Source organism: Rhinolophus ferrumequinum, chromosome 13 (genome assembly GCF_004115265.2).
Source record: "Rhinolophus ferrumequinum isolate MPI-CBG mRhiFer1 chromosome 13, mRhiFer1_v1.p, whole genome shotgun sequence".
NCBI classification, from domain to species: domain Eukaryota; kingdom Metazoa; phylum Chordata; class Mammalia; order Chiroptera; family Rhinolophidae; genus Rhinolophus; species Rhinolophus ferrumequinum.
This window is the reverse complement of record NC_046296.1, coordinates 65,966,964-65,986,286: the sequence shown is the minus strand read 5'-3', so window position 1 is coordinate 65,986,286 and position 19,323 is coordinate 65,966,964. Positions and strand designations below refer to the sequence as shown.

The following is a 19,323-nucleotide window of genomic DNA, read 5'->3' as shown; positions in this document are numbered from 1 at the left end:
TCATTAGGTTGGTGCAAAAGTAATTGCGGTTTAACGGTAAAAATTGCAAAAACTGCAATTACTTTTGCACCAACCTAATATAACCAAGTCAGCCTGCAAATGCTCCCGCCAGGAGCTTCATTCATCAGAGGTCCCAGACAAATCCAGCCAGCCTCTCCTGGGCTTAGAAGCACAAAATTCTCAGAAACTACACCTGAGAAGCCAACATCCACACACAAAAAGTGTAATTCTTTTAAGAGACTATCAGCTAAGCTTCTAATACGATATGCTTTCCTAGAGATAACACCAAAAAATGTCATTAGAAACACCAGGTCAGATTTTGTTAAGAACAAATTTATCTTTTCCAAAAATTATATAGTTGGAGTTGCTCAAAATTTTAAGCAAATGTTTCGTTACTTAAAAATAGTGACTTACCACGCAATGGACAAGAATGCTGAAAGGAATCCAAAATATCAAGGAGAAAACCAGGACGGAACCTACGATGTTGTCAGCTAAAAACTTCCCTGTGAACAATTTCAAAGAGTGAATGTCTTAAAAACTCTTTACAAATCTCTTAGAATGTTATCAATATGACAAATAGCGCAGGCTGGCTAGAAAAGTCTACTGACCCGGTACAGAAAAGAGTGTCTGTGCCACCTCTGTGACCTGACCACCTCCCCACACCACGGGGCTTTCCAGAAATAACCCAAACACACAGATTACAGAGTATTCAACACAGTGCCTGGAGTAACTGATGGAGTAATCTTAGAGTCTAATAGTAACTGGCAATGCTTATGAAGACATTGTTGCCATCTAGGGATTTTTGTGACTAAACTCTAAATTATGGCCCTAGAGGACATAACACATTTTACAGAAACAAGGCCATGCGGCCCATTTTTACATAAATAATTCTTACATCAAACAGGATTCAGATTTACAATCTATGGGACCAAACCACACTTAGCTATTACCTGCCCATTTTTTAGTAAGAAAGAAGCCAATACTTTGACTACCGTAAGTACTGACTTCCCTGGTCTGAAAATCTACATCCACTCTACACGGGCAGACCTATGAGTCCATCTGTTTTGAAACAAAAGCAGTGGATATTTCCATTTCCTACTGCAGGATTAGAGCACATGCGTCTGAAGCAACACTTTTCTGAAGCAACACTTTTCAAATGTCATCCCGGAAATCAGCTCGATTCTAAGCAGAAGCCCCCTAGGGAATCACCTACCGAAAGTATTGATGCTCAGCTGGTCGATGAAATCCCAAAATCGCTCGATGACATCCTGGACTCGTTTCTCACATTTGCCCTATGAACAGAAAACACACAGCATTAGCCCAAAGGAAATACACTCAGAAGCAACCTGGCTTTATAGAAATAACTAACACGTGGGGCCGGCCCGGTGGCTCAGGTGGTTGGAGCTCCATGCTCCTAACTCCTCCAAAGGCTGCCGGTTCGATTCCCACATGGGCCAGTGGGCTCTCAACCACAAGGTTGCCAGTTCAATTCCTCGAGTCCCGCAAGGGATGGTGGGCAGTGCCCCCTGCAACTAAGATTGAACACGGCACCTTGAGCTGAGCTGCCTCGCGGATGGCTCAGTTGGTTGGAGCGCGGGCTCTCAACCACAAGGTTGCCAGTTCGATTCCTCAAGTCCTGCAAGGGATGATGGGCTGCGCCCCCTGCAACTAGCAACGGCAACTGGACCTGGAGCTGAGCTGCGCCCTCCACAACTAAGACTGAAAGGACAACAACTTGACTTGGAAAAAGTCCTGGAAGTACACACTGTTCCTCAATAAAGTCCTGTTCCCCTTCCCCAATAAAATCTTAAAAACAAACAACCAACACGTGACAGGCTTCATTAAATCAAACATCCAGGGCCCATACATCTAGGGCCCATTTTGGCACAGGCAATAATTTAAGGGTAATGCGTACTTGAGAAAGCAGGATACTGTCACTGACACTTCACAACCAGTCCGTTTTTAGTATGTGGATTTGGAATGACCAGGAGACCAAACTCAAGAAAACTGGTTTGTTGTCAGCTAAACAAACTCTAGTGAGGCCCCCCTGCTCACACATGCACACACAGGGACACAACCAGGCTGCCTTGGAGAAGCCTCTAACCCTCGTCTGTGTTCTACACGAATAAAAGTACGTTTCTGTAGAAAACAAAAGGCTGACTTCGGTGAGTCGAACTGCCTTCAGATGTTTCCTTCTCATTCAGTACCTTGCACTTCTGCCATCTTAATTTTACAATTAACCTAGAAAACCTAAGTAATCAGGACCCACTGCCCCAAACTGACCAATTCTACCAAAGCCCCCCACGGCCCTGTGCAGTCTCTGGACGCGGGTCCCCTGCTCTGGAAGGTGTGCTCGAGCTCCCCGCCTTTCCTCTTAGGTCGTGCCCACGCACACCTTACCAGACTCTTAACACAAGAACGAACGGATTAGGACATGGCAGCATTTGTGTTTTCATGTTCTTCCATTTGCAAAATCAAGTGTTTACAATCTAAAAATTTCCCATGTGACTGTTACAGAAAAAAGCTGTATATAAATACTTACATTCATGTCACAAAATCCTACTGTACAGGGCTTCCCTTTCCTCAAAAACAAGTTCTTCTGTTCGGCATCGACGTAGGGCACGCACCGGCCCGAGGGGTCCCGGCAGCACACCTTGCATGAGTTGTCAGTCTCTGAAATGGAGCGTGACCGACAGCTAGAGTTTGCTCAGACATGGCTCTCCCCCTCCCCTTCTTTCCCCCTCCCTGCTCCCCAGGGGGAAGGAGTCACATTGATTTTGTTATTTCAGAAGCTAATACGGTCCATATTTCACCCCTCGGTCCTGAGTTAGCGAGGCCATAGGCAAAAACTATTTACACAGAAGCATTTCCTTCAGCAGAGTCAAAGCCCAGTTATTCTCCTTTAAAGCTTTCGTGACGCTGAATGTTTCCCTTTGTCCCCGTGTTACTACCCTGCTGCCGTCATCCATGGCCTGTCAGTGTCAAGGACACCTGGAGAGCCAGGGCTCCAGCTGGAGCCAATACCGCAGGGACAGAGGACAGAACTGTAGCCCACAGGTGTGGGTCTGCGTGACCCGTGTGCCAGGAGCACCAGGGCCCGAGCAGGACGACTTGCTCCATGGAGGGGAGGCCAGCCTCCGACGTGTGGCGAGCAGGAACGACTGGACATCAGCTACGCCACTGGCGCCCACATGACAGTCATCAGCTGGCCTTAGCCAGGATGAGAGTCCATGTTTATTTACACTGAGAGGGGAAATCAGAACCAACCAGAACACCCAAAGAGGAAAACCACTTTACAGGGAAAACAAGTCTCACCGCACATTCCTTTACCAAGCATTTCTTGGGCATTTACTATGGCTGTCCAGGGCCCCCTGAGCCCCTGGCACTCACCCAGGAAATTATTTCTGTGGCATCTACTGTGTTACCATCTTTATTTTCATGTTATTCCACCCGGAAGAGCTACTGATTCCGTGGTAGGGATGCTGAGTTCCCAAGCCAGTGGTTCTGACTTCTGGGTTTTTCGTTCTAAAGCAACGACCTTCTCTGAGGTGAGGCCGTAAACCCAGAGCCCAGTCGGTCCCTGAGGCCCCTCCTCAGACCAGGGGTTCCTTCCAAACATAGCGGGAACCCCAGGACAAGGGTCTGAGCGGCCGGCATGACGCGCCCACCACTGCTGAGCGAGGCCTGGCAGGCAGGAGGCAGGGCAGAGGGCGGCGGCCCGGGCCCGTCCATGACAGACAGCCCCAGAATCAGCTCTCCACAGTGAAGTCTAGAAGCATCACAGTTCTATGCCAGCGGGACCCAGGCAGCCCCTGCTGCTTTCCTGGCGAGAATGACACGGGGAGGCCGGGCCGCCACCCACCTACTCCCTCGAACAAACTTCCCTCCCGCCCACCTCACGCACACCCGCCCGCCTGCCCTTGGTCTGCAAACGTGACGGAAGGAACACTGATGGGCGGCCTGCACCGAGCAGGAGGAGCGGGGCTTCTCCACACACTGTCCCGACCAGCAGGGAGCAGCTGACCCTGCCGGGCCCCCGGGGCGGGCCCAGGCCCAGGGCTCAGCAGGCGCAGGCTGCGGGACCGGGGCAGGGCGAGCGCTCACCGTTGCACGCACAGGACTCCAGCTGCTGCTCCCTCTCACAGAAGGGCACGCACTTCCCATCTTTACACTTGCCCAGGTCCAAGCACACCGTGTCGTCCTCAGCGTTTCCAGGAGGGGGGCACTCGCTGCTGTTACCTGGAAGCACACAACACGCACACATGCGCATGAGTCACGGCCCCCGTTCTGCAGGGCAGGTCACAGTGGGCACCTGGCGCGGCAGGGAGTCCAAGGTGACGCACAGAGGGGGACCACCAGACAACAGGCGCCGAGTGCGGGGCTGCGTGCCAAGCTCCCAAGTGTCCACTCAGTCTCCATGGCCCCACCTCAGTCACTCGTTAGCATCTTCCACGTACTCTGCTTCTACCTTTTACTGTGGAACGTAACACACGTAAAATATACACGCACCATTATCACTGATAAGACAAACACCTCGTGCCTCCGCTCCCTCGGCGGCGCGACCTCGCCTGGCGGCTGACCACAGCTGCTGGCCTGGCCCTGGCCCTCCGACCTCGCGCGCCCGACTCTCCGGCACCCACGTGCTACAATGGCTGCCTTCAATTCCTTCACCCCTGCAAGGTCCTGCTCACCTCAGAACCTCAACATGGGCCAGTCCTTCTCCAGGAATGCTCGTTTCCACTTTCTGGCGGCCTGGCTAGCTCTTTCTCACCTTTAGTCTCACAGACCCGAGACCTCCCTGAGGAGCCTCCTCAGCTGGCGAGCCCTCACCCGGCCCGCTCCGTCACTGTGCACCACCGCTCTCCTTCTGGCACGGTGTCCAGTGCGCAGCTGTCTGATTCCCTACAGCTCTTCCCTGTCTCCCGCCGCCAGCCCGGTACACTCCCTGAGCGCGCAGATGACCTACTAATGACTCAACTTACGTCCAACCCCATCATAATGTACACACACCAAAAATGTTTCTTGAATGAATCAGTGAGCCTTAAGGACAAAGAAACATCATCAAAGGATGTTAAACTTGCGAGAGAGGATGGAATGAGCGACTCATTCTGGAAAATGAGTGGCACCAGCAGTTAAAAAAGTCAACACAACAAGGGAAGAGAAAAACTACATGAAAACAATGGACTGTGCCCAGAGCTCTGGAGGCCTGGCCGTTCAACTGAGGAATGGAACCAATCGAAAGCATTCCAACTTCGGCGGCTGGCCCGGTGGCTCAGGCGGTTGGAGCATGCTCCTATAATGCCGAGGTCGCCAGCTAGATGCCCACACAGGCCAGTGAGCTGCGCCCTCTACAGCTAAGATTGTGAACAACGGCTCTCCCTGGAGCTGGCTGCCGTGAGCTGCCAGAGGTCGGCGTGGGCTGCCCTGTGCTGCCCTGAGTGCCCGCAGCCAGAGAGAGCTGCCGTGAGCTGCTGTAAGTGGCCGACCGACCAACGACCGGCAGCCGACTGCCTCAGCCAGGGGCTGTGGGGGGGAGGGGAGAAGCGCAAGGCTCCTAACACCAGCACGGGCCAGGGAGCTGTGTCCTGCACAACTAGACTGAGAAACAACAGTTTGAACTGGAGGGGAGGCGGAAGAAGGGGAAAAGAAAAAAAGAAAGAATTCCAACTTCAAGGTCAATGGAGCAGTGACACAAAACTTAAAGAAATCTGCCCTATTTCAAACAAAAGCTGCCTTTTGTTAAGTACCTGCTATATACTTCCTTGACACCTCACCTTGCCTGTGGTCTTCTACAACCCTTTCTGGTGCTGGGCGGTCACTGTGTCAACAAGACAGTCACTTAACAAAGCTGCTCCTACTGAAAGCCAACTCCATGTTCGGAGAAGGCTGATGTCTGTACTGTCCTTGTATTTCCAGTTACGATGCTGCCCTCAACAGATACAGAAAAAGGCTGGATGGGTATCTGCCAAACCTCTGCTCTGAAAAGACTAAAAGTATGAGACACGTGGGAAAATCATTAAAAACACAGTGTCACATTTAACGCAGTTCTCAAAGTTAGTATGCAGCAGATGGTCCAGGAAATGCTGTGACACAGATCGCTGGGCCCTGTCCCCAGAGGTGCTGGTGCAGCGGGCCCAGGGAAGGGACCAAGAATTTCCGTTTCGAACAAGATCCCATTCCTAACACGACACTGATCTGCTGGCTCCTTACAATGAGTTCACCCTCTGCTAGCTGCTGCTCCATATGAAACATCATCAAAGGGACAAAAGGCTGTTGACAAAACAATTTTTTTCAAACTGTTTTACTTGTGCTTATTTTTTTTAAAAAAATCTTTCTGAACCTGTTTTATTATTACAGTAAAGACTGACACAGTGAGCACAGCTAGAATATGCTTTTTAAAACTTGCCTGAGATATTCTGGTTCATGACGGTTCGCCAACTAATGTGATGCCCACCGATCTCAGAATGTAAAAATCACTAGTAACATTTTATAAAATGCACGTTTAAAAGCCAAAGGGAAAACCAAAAGGAGATAGCACTTCCCGCCCACTAATGGCTACAATTAAAAAGACAATAACAAGTGTTGAGAGGATGCTGAGAAATTGCAACCCTCATACACTGCTGGTGTGAATGTTAAATGGTGCAGCCACTTTGGAGAACAACCCGGTGGGTCCTCAAAGATTAAATAGAGTTACCATACGCCCCAGCGATTCTATTCCTGGGTACAAACAAAGGGAATGGAAACCTGTCCACACAAAAACCTGCACACAAATATTTACAGCAATATTATTCACGATAGCAAAAAAGTGAAAGAATACAAAAATCCATCAATTGATGAATAAAACAAAACGTGGCACATATCCACACAATGGAATATTATCAGCAACAAAAATAAATGAAGCATTGATTCATACAACAACACTGATGAACCTTGAAACATTATTCTGAGTGAAAGCCAGACACAAAAGGCCGCATACCACTTGATTATGATTCCATTTACATATGATTCCATTTATGCAAAATGTCAGAAGAGGTGAATCCACAGACAGAAAGTAGGTGAGTGATTGTGTGCGGCTGGGGATGAGGAGACTTGGAGTGACGCCTAAAGGGTAAGGGGTTTCTTTCTGAGGTGATCAAAATGATCTAAAATTAATTGTGGTGCTGGTTGCACAGATGTGAATACATTAAAAACCACTGAACTGTACACTTTAAATGGATGAATGCTATGGTGTATTAATCATATCTCAATAAAGCTATTACAGAAATCCAACCAACCAAAAGATAAAGTTATAAAAATATGAGAATGGGATCGATAGACAAATAGGGCCAAAAAACCCTCAGGCAGCAAGCTAAATATTAAATAAAACAACTGAAGCCCAAAAAGACCACAAGGATAAAAAAGGAACTTTACACACTGATAAAGGAATAGCAGACGAAGAAGGTGTGAGAATATGTCCAATTATGTACCTAATAGTATAGTTTTGAAATTTTTAAAGAAACTGACAGGACTGTAGAAGATATGGGTAGTTTAAAGCTTAGATCAAGATGGATTAAAGTCCTAATGTGAAAGGTAAAATTGTGAAGCTAATAGAAAAACCTGTGAAAAATATCTTTGCAACCGTCCACAATTCAAAAAAAATAAACAATACATATAACAACATGACAGATTTGATTACATTAAAATTTAAGATTTCTGCTCCAAGGACAATAGACAGGAGGAAGGCATACACAATGTTTTTAAACCCAACGGATTATTATACAAAAATTCCTCTAAATCAACAGCAAAAGGACATGAAACCCAATTTTTAAAAATGGACCAAATATATATGAACTGATTATTCACAAAAGGAGAAATCTGAATAGCTAATATAAAGAGATCTTCAAGAAAAATGTAAGTAAGGATGAGAAATCATTTTACAAACATCAGATTGGGAAAGAATAAGACAGCGTTGGCGAGGACGTCGGGACTGACAGTGACGTCCTGACACTGACACATCAGTACTACTGTGCCCTCATGACGGAGCGATCCCACTCCTCCAGGCACCCGGGAAACTCTCACAGCCCAGGAGGACGTGTGGGGATGTTGCTGGATCAAGGAGATGAAGGCAAGCCAAGCAGCTAGAGCTTGGCGAACAGAGTAAAACAACCTCATGACTAAACACTCGGCAGGTGCCCCAAACAATGAACTAGATGCCGACAGGCACCACGTAGCACAACAGAGATGATTTGGAAAAACATGGTACTGAGTTTAAAAAAGATCTAAGGTAGAATACCATTGGCGCATTAAACACACAGACACAAAGCAACACATTATGTTCCAAGGATATACACATATCCAGACAAATGTTACTAAACAAATTAGAATGAATCCTATAAGAGGAAGGAGAATGAAGTGGTGGAAAGAAGTGAATGAAAGGGAAACAATGAAAAGAAATAACGGGTCTGTTATTTCTTTTCATTGTTTATTTCCCTTTAAACTAAGGAGCATAATCAACTCAACTCTGCACCTGAGGTTAAAAAAGGGTTGCTTTGATCCAAATGAAACAATCTTGTCTCCCAAACACGCACACCCACTTGAGAAAAGTGCAAGAGAACAGGACGTACCTGTGCAGTAAGACACGCCTTTGCAAGTTGCATTTATAGCCTCTTGGCACTTCTTCTGGGCAGTCTCGAACTGACAGTTTTTACAGCAGGGACTGTTCCTATCACTGCAGAAGAGCAGACAGGGACGTTTAAGTCAAAGGGCAATCTTACAGCACACACTCTGAAGATCGCAGGAGATCTGGCTGGGAAACCCTCCCAGCAGACTTCCCAGGAGATGGCGCCACCCCCACTCTGTCGCCCTTCCTGACGTGGGATCAGGCAGCAGCGAAGCAGAGTAAGCACAGCGTGGTCTAAAGTGACTCGTCTTGAAAAATCACCTTGGTGTCCTGGGTTTTCATTACCTTAACATAGTAATTCAAAAAAAAAAAAAAAGACACAGGCCTAAAAAAACAGGCAAAAGGCAATGGTCAAGAAACTAGGCAGCCGAGCCCTAACCCCCATCAGTACTCACTCATGCGCACTGCAGGTGGCCAAATCTGCCAGCACAAGATAAACCTTCCCGCCCACTTGGAATGCAGGCACGGGTCTTTCAGTGGACATAAAAATGGAAGCACAGGTACCTTCTAACTTGTTTTCTGCATATTTATGCCATTCAATAGTACTCTTCATCACTAAACTACTGCATAGATACACAATTCCTTTATATCCCAAGACTGCCATGTTGTTTCCAATATTTTGCAGTTATAAAAGAATGATGCGTGAACATCCTTGTTACTCATCTTTCCTGTACATCTGTTTCCTTAGGAGAGTCTTTGAACTGTGGGATTGAACTCTGTATCTAAGAGCATGCGAGACTAAGGTTTTCATTACATAATGTCAAACTGCTTTCCAGAAAGCATTTCTCGCTGTAAAGGGCAAAGTGCTAGACACACGCACACACATAAGCGCTGTGCACATATCCACCCTCGAATAGACTCCAAAGGCCCTGTGTGTGCTGTCAACCTCTCGCGCCCTGGGCCCCCTGCTGCCCGGCTGCCAGCTGCCCGCAGCACGTCTCACCTGCACTGGACGCCCTCCTTCAGCGTGCAGTTGTTGTGGCAGCAGGTGTCATTGTTCAGGTACATGATGCCGGGGTCACACTCCTCTCCTTCGTCCACCCTGGAGTTCCCACACACTTTGTTGCTGCGTTCTTGGAAACATTCCTGGGCCTTACTTTCAATGGTCTTATAGATGGACTGTTTACTGCAGTTTGAAAACATCTTAAGAGAAAAAAGGCCACAAAGGACCCAAACTAACATAAACATTCATTCCCATGTAAGTGTTTATACCACTTCTCTAAAAACAAACTCTTCACGTAAAAGTCACAACCAAAGCCACCTGAAGGTATGTCAAGTTCCACTGCTGTCACTCTAAATGCGCTTTCATGGAACTGAGTTATCCCCCTCAGTAGAATGCTAAAAAGCTGCTGTGAACCTGGTTAAGAGCCTAACATTCTACACAGGAAGGCAAGCTACACACACGCTGAGGCCAAACATCCCGCCAGTTCGTGGAGAGGACAGGCAGCCCAGTAGGAGCAGACAGTCGTGAGCTCCACCAGGCTCCTGAGGAAGTCGCCCCATCCTCAGGCCGGGCACCGCCGCGGTGACAGTGAGAATGAGGCACAGACCGTCGTCTTCCTAGACATGATGATTCGGGCACACAGAGCAGGGTCTGTTTCCAGCTCACCGCCTCCTCTTTCCCTGGCTATTTGTACGAGTGAGTCATGGTTAAAGTTTTTAAATAGTTGGGCTCAGTGAGAGGCATAATATTACATTTACTTATAGTCTATTAAAAGATTAAATTCCAAACTGTTACCTAAAAGTTTTCATGGGTCCCCAAGATTTTCACAGTTTTTCCTGAGTTTTCTAAGGTGACCAGATGTCTCAGAGGATGTCTCTACCCCACCATCCCCACTTGCAGTACAGAACCACAGAAATGGCCCCCTTCTAAATTTGGGAAGTTTACCCAGGAGCTCTGAAACAGAATCCACTTTCCCAACCACCTGAAATTATCAAGAAAAGGGGTAAGAGACTCGGGGGAAATGTAGTGTAGTTGTTTCTTGAGGTCGGGTCTCCACAGTTCCCTGCAAATTGCTAAAATGGCTTCACTTTCACCCCCAACAAGAGTCACAAAGGCCCTGAAGAGCAGAGTACACAGGACCTTCCAAAGGTGACTGAGACCGCTGAGGAGATACCAAAACAAATACTTTCAGAAAGATATCCAAGACCTATCATGCTAAAACGAAACACTAACTGGACTTTTTAAAAAGGATCTTCCAATTAATATTTATAGTAAAGATATTTAAGGGGCCTGGCTCAAAAGAGAAGTCAGGACAAATACATCACCGCCTTTCCGATCAGAGACAGACCCTCCTAGCCGTCTTTAACTCAGCAACAAAATGTTTTCCTCACATGGCATGGTGCCACTTCACTTCCAAGTAAAATGGAAGGACTAGACTTCTATGAACACTTTTAGTTCACATTCGAAGACTCAGCCACTCTGAAAGTCAGAAACTACTCACAAAAATCCCAGGTCGACTAGTATACCCTATCAGAACCCTCAATAGTAAATCGTTCACTTATTTACTTGACACATAATTATGAGCCACATACCCTTAACCAGACGCTAGAGACAGAGCTGTGAACAAGAAAGGCAAAAATAAGCCTTCCCACAAGAGGCTTACAGTCTGGCAAATTATGTATTTTGTTGCAAAAGTTTATGAAAACATGCAAATTGTGAAATACAGTAGCATTTAAAAGAATGACAACTTGTAAATGAAAGGACAGGAAGTTTTTAACTTAAAGCCTGAGCCCACCACACCCTGCAATCTAGAACTCCAACACAAGCTATCACGAATTTTCCATCTAGTCCAAATCTACACATGATTAATCATGATACCAGTCTAAAAGATTGCTTTGATTTAGATCAGGGGTGTCCAAACTACGGCCCGTGGGCCGCAGATCCATCGTTAACTGTCCCGCAGCAAATTCCAAAAATATATTTAGTTTACTTAAATAAACCAGGTGAGGCAATACGTACTTCACCTCGAGTGAGTGGCCCGGCTGTTTGTGTATTTTACCGAATATGGCTCTTGGTGAAAAATGTTGAAAAAAGTTTGCACATCCCTGATTTAGAAGGATCATGTTTCACTCCAAAACACACAAGTTTCAAGATACTTTGTCATTTACAGTTCCATCCCTAAAACGGAGCTTTTCTGAGCTCCCGTTATAATAGCCTCTTTCTTTCTAAACCACAGAAAGAAGCTCCAAGACACATACCTTATTGTTCTCATGGTCTCCACTCACAGCGATGGGATACATAACGAATTTCCCTCCCTGGTCCTCATTTGGGGCACATTCCGCTAAGCCATCCGGATCGTGTTCTGCTCCAAAATTGTGCCCCAATTCATGAGTCGTAACCAGGTCAGCTTCCTAAGGATTGTGCAAAGAAAACATTATTTCCCAATAACCAATCCTCACCTGCTCCGCCACCTGGGCCCTGCTGTCTTAAATCGGGTCCTGATTCATCAGATCCTAATTAACCAGATCCAGAAAGAATCCTTAATTCTGCTCAGGCAACAATGCACTCAGCTAAAATAGCCGCCTTCACACCTTCCCTTGAGGGTATGGGCAGTCATGTGACCTGGTTCTGTCCACGGAAATATAAACAGAAGCCCCGAAGCCAGTGGGTAGGGCTTCCAGAGAAGCTTTTTAAAAGGGACAGATTGCGCTCTCTGCCCTCTTTTCTGCAACAAAGGGGAACCATCTTGTGACCCTGAGGTGACAAGCATGAGGACAACGGCCTTGTGCCTGGAATGGCTGATGAGAGTGGGAGGTCCTGGGCCCCAGAGCATGACTGGGCGGCTGCAGCCCCTGCACGATACTGTCCATGGACTGCCTGTTGACTGAGGCAAATACACCCCGTTATTTAAGTCACAGCTTACTGGATTTTTTGTTACGTGGATTTTCTGGAATATGCCTAACACATTCCTAACGGATAAATCTGGGCAAAAACAAGATCCTAAAATCTTCCAGAGGACAAAAACAGGTCACATAGAAAGGATAAAAAAAATTGGAGTGGCTTCAGAATCTTTAATAGAAAAAACACTAAAGGGCAATGGAGCCATGCCTTCCAATGCGGACAGAACTGAGAACACACCCAGCTAAATCCTCAATCAAGGTTAAGAGGAAGGTAAAGATATTTTCAGATATGCCAAGTCTCGAGAATTTGCCTTTTATGTACCCTTCCTTGGGAAATTCCTGGAGGAAATGCCACACCAACAAGATGGTATGAATCAAGAAGAGGAAGAACCCGGGGTCCAGGAAATGAGTTTGGGGATGTCTTCAGACAATAATGGCTACACTGTGGGGCCGGGAACAAGTACCCACAGAGCAGCTGCAGGATGCAGAGCTCCCGGGGGATGTCCTCTGGAAAAACAATGATCCTGCAGGGTCTCAAAACAAGTTTGACAGGTAACTTTTATTTTCTTATTTTCCACCAAAGAATGCATGGTTTTTAGGCAGAACAAACAAACAAAAAATGCCACTACGTATCACTTTTCAAACAGATACCTACATAACTACACAACAACTATAATAAACTCAAAATCTACCTTTTTAAAAAATAAAAGAACATACCTTTGTAAGGATGGTTTTACCATAATTTTTTGTGCTGGTCAAACCACTATTCAAATAGATATTTTTCTTTCCAATTTGACTATAATATGCTAAAGGAGAAAGGAAATAGAGATACATTGCTTGTTTAGTACAGAATTATAACCCAATCAGCTTGCTAGTCCCACATATGTCACGTTTGTCACACAACAAATGGAAAGCTTACCCTTTGGACAAACACCTCCATGACTGTTTGCTCTGGGAGAACCAACATAAGCTAATCCAAGAGTTCCCATGTCAAAATCCTGGTATGTGAAAAGATGTGCTAGGCAGACTTTAGATGCTTCTTCAGCTATATCAAAGCTAAATTGCTTTAAAAAAGAAAGTATTCTTCATTAGATTAACAATTACACCAGCCTGAAAGACGTTTCCTAAGTCCCACAAGATTGAAGCAGGTCTGCACCATATCGTGCAGTGTGATGCTCCTTACCCACCATTCTCGCCCACTACACAGGTGAGACTCAGACTGTCATCTGATTTAGGGGGTGGGGGGCACAAAAGGAAGCTTTTTTGGAAGCTTTTTATAGCATTTCTAAGAAACCAAGAGGGTTGGTGTGAAGTGTACAGCCCAGCCTCGGGGACATTCCAATTCTGTCAGGCTCAGTGCTCTGATACCTCTCCAGGGGGTCTCAGCACCTCATACCAAAAGAGAGCCTTCTCAAGTACTTGAAGGATTCTGTCGGTCTTGTAGGGTATTTTTAGTTTGCTTTGGTTTTACAATGTATAGGAGTTACAAATATACACTCATAGAAAAGCATAACTATCTAGTTTGTTACTAAAATTAAGATTAAAATCCATTCAGCTCAGCACTGTTATGTTACTAAAATTAAGATTAAAATCCATTCAAGTCAGCACTGTTGCTTTGGGAAAAATTTTTTTTCTTAAAAGGGCTTCACATATTACTTTAAAAGCCTCTTCCATAACAACCATAGTCTCCAATTTTAAAAGATCCTGATGCTTGAAACGTGCCGTAGGGAAGCCCTGCATGAGGTGTAGTATTCCCAGGAGATGCCGCCCTGGGCACACTGGGATTTTGAGGTTCCATGGCTTCTGGGAATCTCCTAGGAGCCTTGGGGAAGAGACCTAGAGGAGCATCTGTAGAATGGAGTGCATCCCTTTTGTTCCTCCCCCGACGTGAGCTATCCCAAGGTCCCCAGGAAAGCAGAGGGGCAATGGTTCAGGAGATCTAGCCACGCGCTCCTGGCTCTGTCGTTAACAGTTGTACAACTAACCACAGACAAATCATTTAACCTTGCTCTTACGGGCTGAATCGTGTTCCCCCAAAATCCGTGTTGAAGTCTTAACACCCAGTACCGCAGAATGTCACTGTTTTTGGAGATGGGGCCTTTAAAGAGGTGATTACGGTACAATGAGGTCACATGGGTGGGCCTAATGCAACAAGACCGATGCCCTGATGAGGTTGGGGTATAGACAGACAGAGGAAGACCACGTGAGGACACGGAGAAGACAGCCATCTACACGCCTAAAAGACAGACCAGACCTCAGAAAAACCCAACCTGACGACACCTTCATCTCAGACTTTCAGCCTCTAGAACTGTGAGAAAATACATTGCTATTGTTTAAGCCCCTAGGCTGTGGTACTGTTACTGGCAGTCCTGAGTCTCTTTAGACGAGTAATGGTGCTATCTCAACCTACCTCGCAGGGTAGCTAGTGGATCAAGTTAGGTAAGGTATGGCAGAGTGAGTTGGTAACATCCCGTAACTCCACTCAAGCTTTGAAATCTTGACTGCACCTTGTGAGACTCACCAGAGAATCCAGATGAGCCCCGCTCTGCCTGGACTAACCCATGGAGACTATTAGATAAATAAAAGTGTTGTTTTAAGCTGCTAAATTTTTGGTAACTTGTTAGAGCACCAAGAGGAAACTAACACATTACCAACCTATTGAAAGATAAGCACTATTACTTCATAGAAGGTCATTTTACAAGGAAGCGAGAGGACACACAAACTCAGACACCGAAATCACGTTGCCAACAGAATACATCATATCCTATCGGGGCAAGGACCCATGTGCCACAGAGTGTTTAGGTTCACATCCTTTAGATTTATTACCAGAATAAGAACACAAAAACTTAAAATTCTTACAGAGAACTTTCAGATCTTCAAGTTATATTTCTACTGCCTAATATGTTTTCATACCGTTGATCATTATTGACCTAAGAGATCCATTGAAGTTTCAAAGAGACCTGAACTAACAAAACGGTGTGCAAAAGATTTATACACTGGGTATCCACCTATTTTCTAAAGTCCCATTACTTCATCACAGGTATCTTGGATAAGGAGAACCGCTTTCTAGCATTTTTCCTTTTCACATCTTTTCTGCCCATCTTGCTGCGTCCTGCTGCAGGGGATAAGGTCACTGCTGGGTCAGCTGGGTGGGCTGCTCCTGGTTTTCAATTACCTTTTCTAATATGACCCTGTGGTAATGCAGGTGTGACCCACACATTAGAAATCACCAAGTGGTGTTAACAGCATCACATCCGGGATCCCACAACCCACCTCGAGTAACATCTTCACGTCCCAAGCATCCTTGTCTTCGTTCGGATAACTTTTTGCCATATTGTAGTGCTTCTCACCAGGTTTCACCTCTTGTGGAGACTTGAGAATGCGAATCTATACTTAAAGAGATAATATACTTAGAACACTTCAGAAAAAAGTCACAAACTCTTCAAACTGCATTGTTTTAGATATTCAAAAAAAGACTATGATTCTAGAAAAAATGTTTTAGAACCAAAATTCCACAAAATTCTTCAGCTCTAAATAGTCAATGTTTACAAACAAAGTGAGAAGCATGTGACATGGAAAACATATGTCAATGATTTATAAATTTATAAATATACTCCCAAATTTTCATTTCCTCTATATTCAATTGGAAAAAATGAGAACTTGGGTTCCATGAGCTTAAAATATTTACTTCAGTTACAGTCAATGACATAGAGATACAGAACACAAGATGCACCTCACTGTGTACCACAGGAACAAAGGATTATAAAGAACAGGGGCTTTTCCTTGTTCATATACTACAAATACTTATTAATCCTGCTTAAAAAAAAAAAAGGAACAAAGGCTTCTCTCCAAAGGTGAAACATATCGATTGGTGAGTTTGAGAAAAGGAGCAAAGCCACGCTCAGCCCAGCTGTTTCTGGCATCTCTTCTGGCTCTGCCTGCCTGCAGAGGGTATATCATGATCCTCTCTGCTCACTATGCTGGGCTTTGAAGCTTTGGTGATGGGTGGTCAAGGTCAGTTCTGGGATAAAATATGGGGAAGCCCACTGTGATCTCACAGCTAAACCACATCTTCCAATCCATCTGCTACCATTAAAGCTGATATTTTTATCTCCGGTTGTCACACCTATTTTTTTCAAGTGGTTCTAAGTTCTAAAGCAAAAAGGAGATTTATTTATTGGTCCCCTAACTCTCAAATATGTTGCAGCTATTTTAAACAAGTGAGGCAGTTTTATACGTATCATAATAGAATAGTCACCAACATATTCATGACATGAAGAAGCAAGGTCCAAAAGACTACAACACACCACCAATGTGTCAAATATACATACACACACACATACACACATGCTATACATGCATAAATCATCTCTGGAAAGATACACATGAAATTAATGACATGGATGTCTCTGGGAAAAAAACTGGTTTGACAATGGGCAGAGGTTGAGGAGACTTACTTTTCACTGGCTTTTGTACCATGTGTATCTATTACCTAGTCAAATAATAACTTAAAAAAAGAAAATGCAAAAGAGTAAAAAGTGGAAAAGGGAAAAATAATTCTTAGTTTTATGCAAGTACTATAAAAGTTTAACATTTATAAGTATGATGCATGATTTCACGCTTTTTTATCTTGAAATTCTATTTACAGAATCTATAAGAATATAGTTAATTTATTACAGAGAGCCTAGAAAAAAATCAAAACAATAACTTCCACATCAAAATGTCTGTCTAAAGCAATACCCAATTTCAGAACAATCATTTTTATTAGTCTTATCAATTTGGAACAATTTTTACTATGAGATATAATTAAGATGACATTAATATATCATGGCTGGACATACTCTATTGGGTTGGTGCAAAAGTAATTGCGGTTTAAAAAGTTAAAAATAATTGCAAAAACCACAATTACTTTTGCACCGACCTAATATTAACGGATTGTAAGAAATCAGGAGATTTGGGGGAAGAGATCTAATCGTTCTGTATGTATAAATGCTTTGCAAAGCATACAGTATTTTTGAGTAACTTTTCTAAGGATTCAACAGTACGTGCTAGGATTCTAACTAAAGACATAAAGCATAACCAAAGAAAAAGAAAAGAATGCAGGCAATAAATAGGCCATGAATTCAGAGAAAGGAGAGATCACAGCAGCATAAAAAGGCTTTCTACCTAAAGTCTAAGGACAGAAAACTTCATAATCTATAAATAATAGCAAAAACACTGTTTAATTTATCAGGTAAAAATCACTGGCATTTTGAGAATATTTATTTATGATTAAAGTTGAAGATAAGTTTTGGGTTTGAATGTAAGTGACAAATATTTACATCACATTACTTAGCTGAGTAATATAAGCCACATCCATTGGTAAATACCTGTTCTATCTGTATTCCATAACCTTTAAAACCTGCATTGTCCCACGAAGTGTTCCGGTAGATGTCATCAACTCTGTCAATTAGCTCTATCTGTGTGTATAAAAGAGAGAGTGAGAGAAAGACATTATGTGTATCTTCACTCATCTTTGCAATGTAACAAATTCTGCAGAGATTAAAAAAAAAAATCAGTTTAGAAAAAATGCCATGGTAAAAGTTTCTACCAATTACAAAAATGAGCTTTAAGATGTTATTCTTTATCACTGATAGCGCTAACAAATTATTCCTAGCCCCAAAGAGTTGTTACTAGCATCAAGCAGTGGTAATTTCACAAACCCAAGTAATCAATTAGATATGGAACCAAAATACACAGTAACAGCCTTTTTAAAAAACTGCCATTCTAGTCAACTACAAAAATGAAAGTTAACTGTCAATTTACTTAAAATATTCTCTTCTAAAAAGTATTCTGTCTTCACTCTCTCTTGGCAAGTCCCCCCAGCACCTTCCCCAGAGAGAGGCAAGGAGCAGTTCCAGACACTGATAAACCTGTGCCGGGCCCCTCACTGGGCGGAGTGGCCCAGGTGAAAAGAGAGCCAGAGAAATGGTTTCGATTCCTCCTTTCTTCTGTGCTCTGATTTGGGAAGGGGGTAAGGTGGGGACAGAGGCACAGTACGACAGCAAAGGACGGCTCACACTACATAACAAAATGCTCGTTACCTATCATCTCAAAGAGAATATTTTATTGTTCAAAACTGGGAGGATGAGGTATGTTGGGGCAACTGGGAAGCACATTACAGGTCTAGGAAACTCTTCTTTGCTGATAGTAACTGTAACTGTAGGACTAAGAAATGCAATTTTTAAGACTAAACCTCTCATTATATTCATATTCTTGGTGCAATGAACAAAGAAATAAATTAAGAGGAGATCCTTAATACAAAGCCCGTATTCAGAAACTTTTTCAAGAAAGAATCTCTTACTTAGGAACAAGAATTATAATGACTTCACACACTACTCCTACTAACCTCATAATAAATTCTTTCACTCAACATGGAAGAGAAAGGAAAGAAGGGTGAGGGAGGGTACCAATAAAACACAGAGAATGGGAAAAGCAAGGCAATGAGAAAGACGTCTTTACTGCACTAGGCTCTCGGTTCATGAATAGCTGCATTCTCTTTTATTTCCTAAACAGTGTTTTGGTCAGTGCCAAGTTATCATGACAAATGAGGTCATACCAACAAAAAATGTCAGTGAAAAATGACTCCCTTGACTTTTAAAATTATAATAGTAAAAGCTTAAAAATCCAGTGTCAGTACTTCTGTAATCTTTCCTTCACATCTCTGTCCGAAAAGTTAATTATGACCATGAAAGTCCCATCTATTTCACGCAGTTATAGTCCAATAATTAGCTGTTTTATATGACATAAACCAAGCTGATCATCTTCTCTGAAATATATAT

The 19,323-nt window shown here is 44.0% G+C and overlaps 1 protein-coding gene across 1 annotated transcript in view; it reads right to left on the bottom strand.

The window, feature by feature from the left end:
• The window catches only part of ADAM17 (ADAM metallopeptidase domain 17), a 42,990-nt gene that overhangs the window by 3,331 nt on the left and 20,336 nt on the right, over nt 1-19,323 (bottom strand). Inside the window, exons 7-17 of the mRNA XM_033124652.1 lie at nt 17,872-17,961; nt 15,776-15,889; nt 13,422-13,566; nt 13,220-13,308; nt 11,861-12,013; nt 9,603-9,802; nt 8,604-8,707; nt 4,105-4,239; nt 2,543-2,673; nt 1,214-1,292; nt 415-503 (exon numbers count right to left, since the gene is read on the bottom strand). Of these exons, the coding sequence (XP_032980543.1) occupies nt 415-503; nt 1,214-1,292; nt 2,543-2,673; nt 4,105-4,239; nt 8,604-8,707; nt 9,603-9,802; nt 11,861-12,013; nt 13,220-13,308; nt 13,422-13,566; nt 15,776-15,889; nt 17,872-17,961 (1,329 nt within the window). The remainder of the gene's footprint in view (nt 1-414; nt 504-1,213; nt 1,293-2,542; nt 2,674-4,104; nt 4,240-8,603; nt 8,708-9,602; nt 9,803-11,860; nt 12,014-13,219; nt 13,309-13,421; nt 13,567-15,775; nt 15,890-17,871; nt 17,962-19,323) is intronic.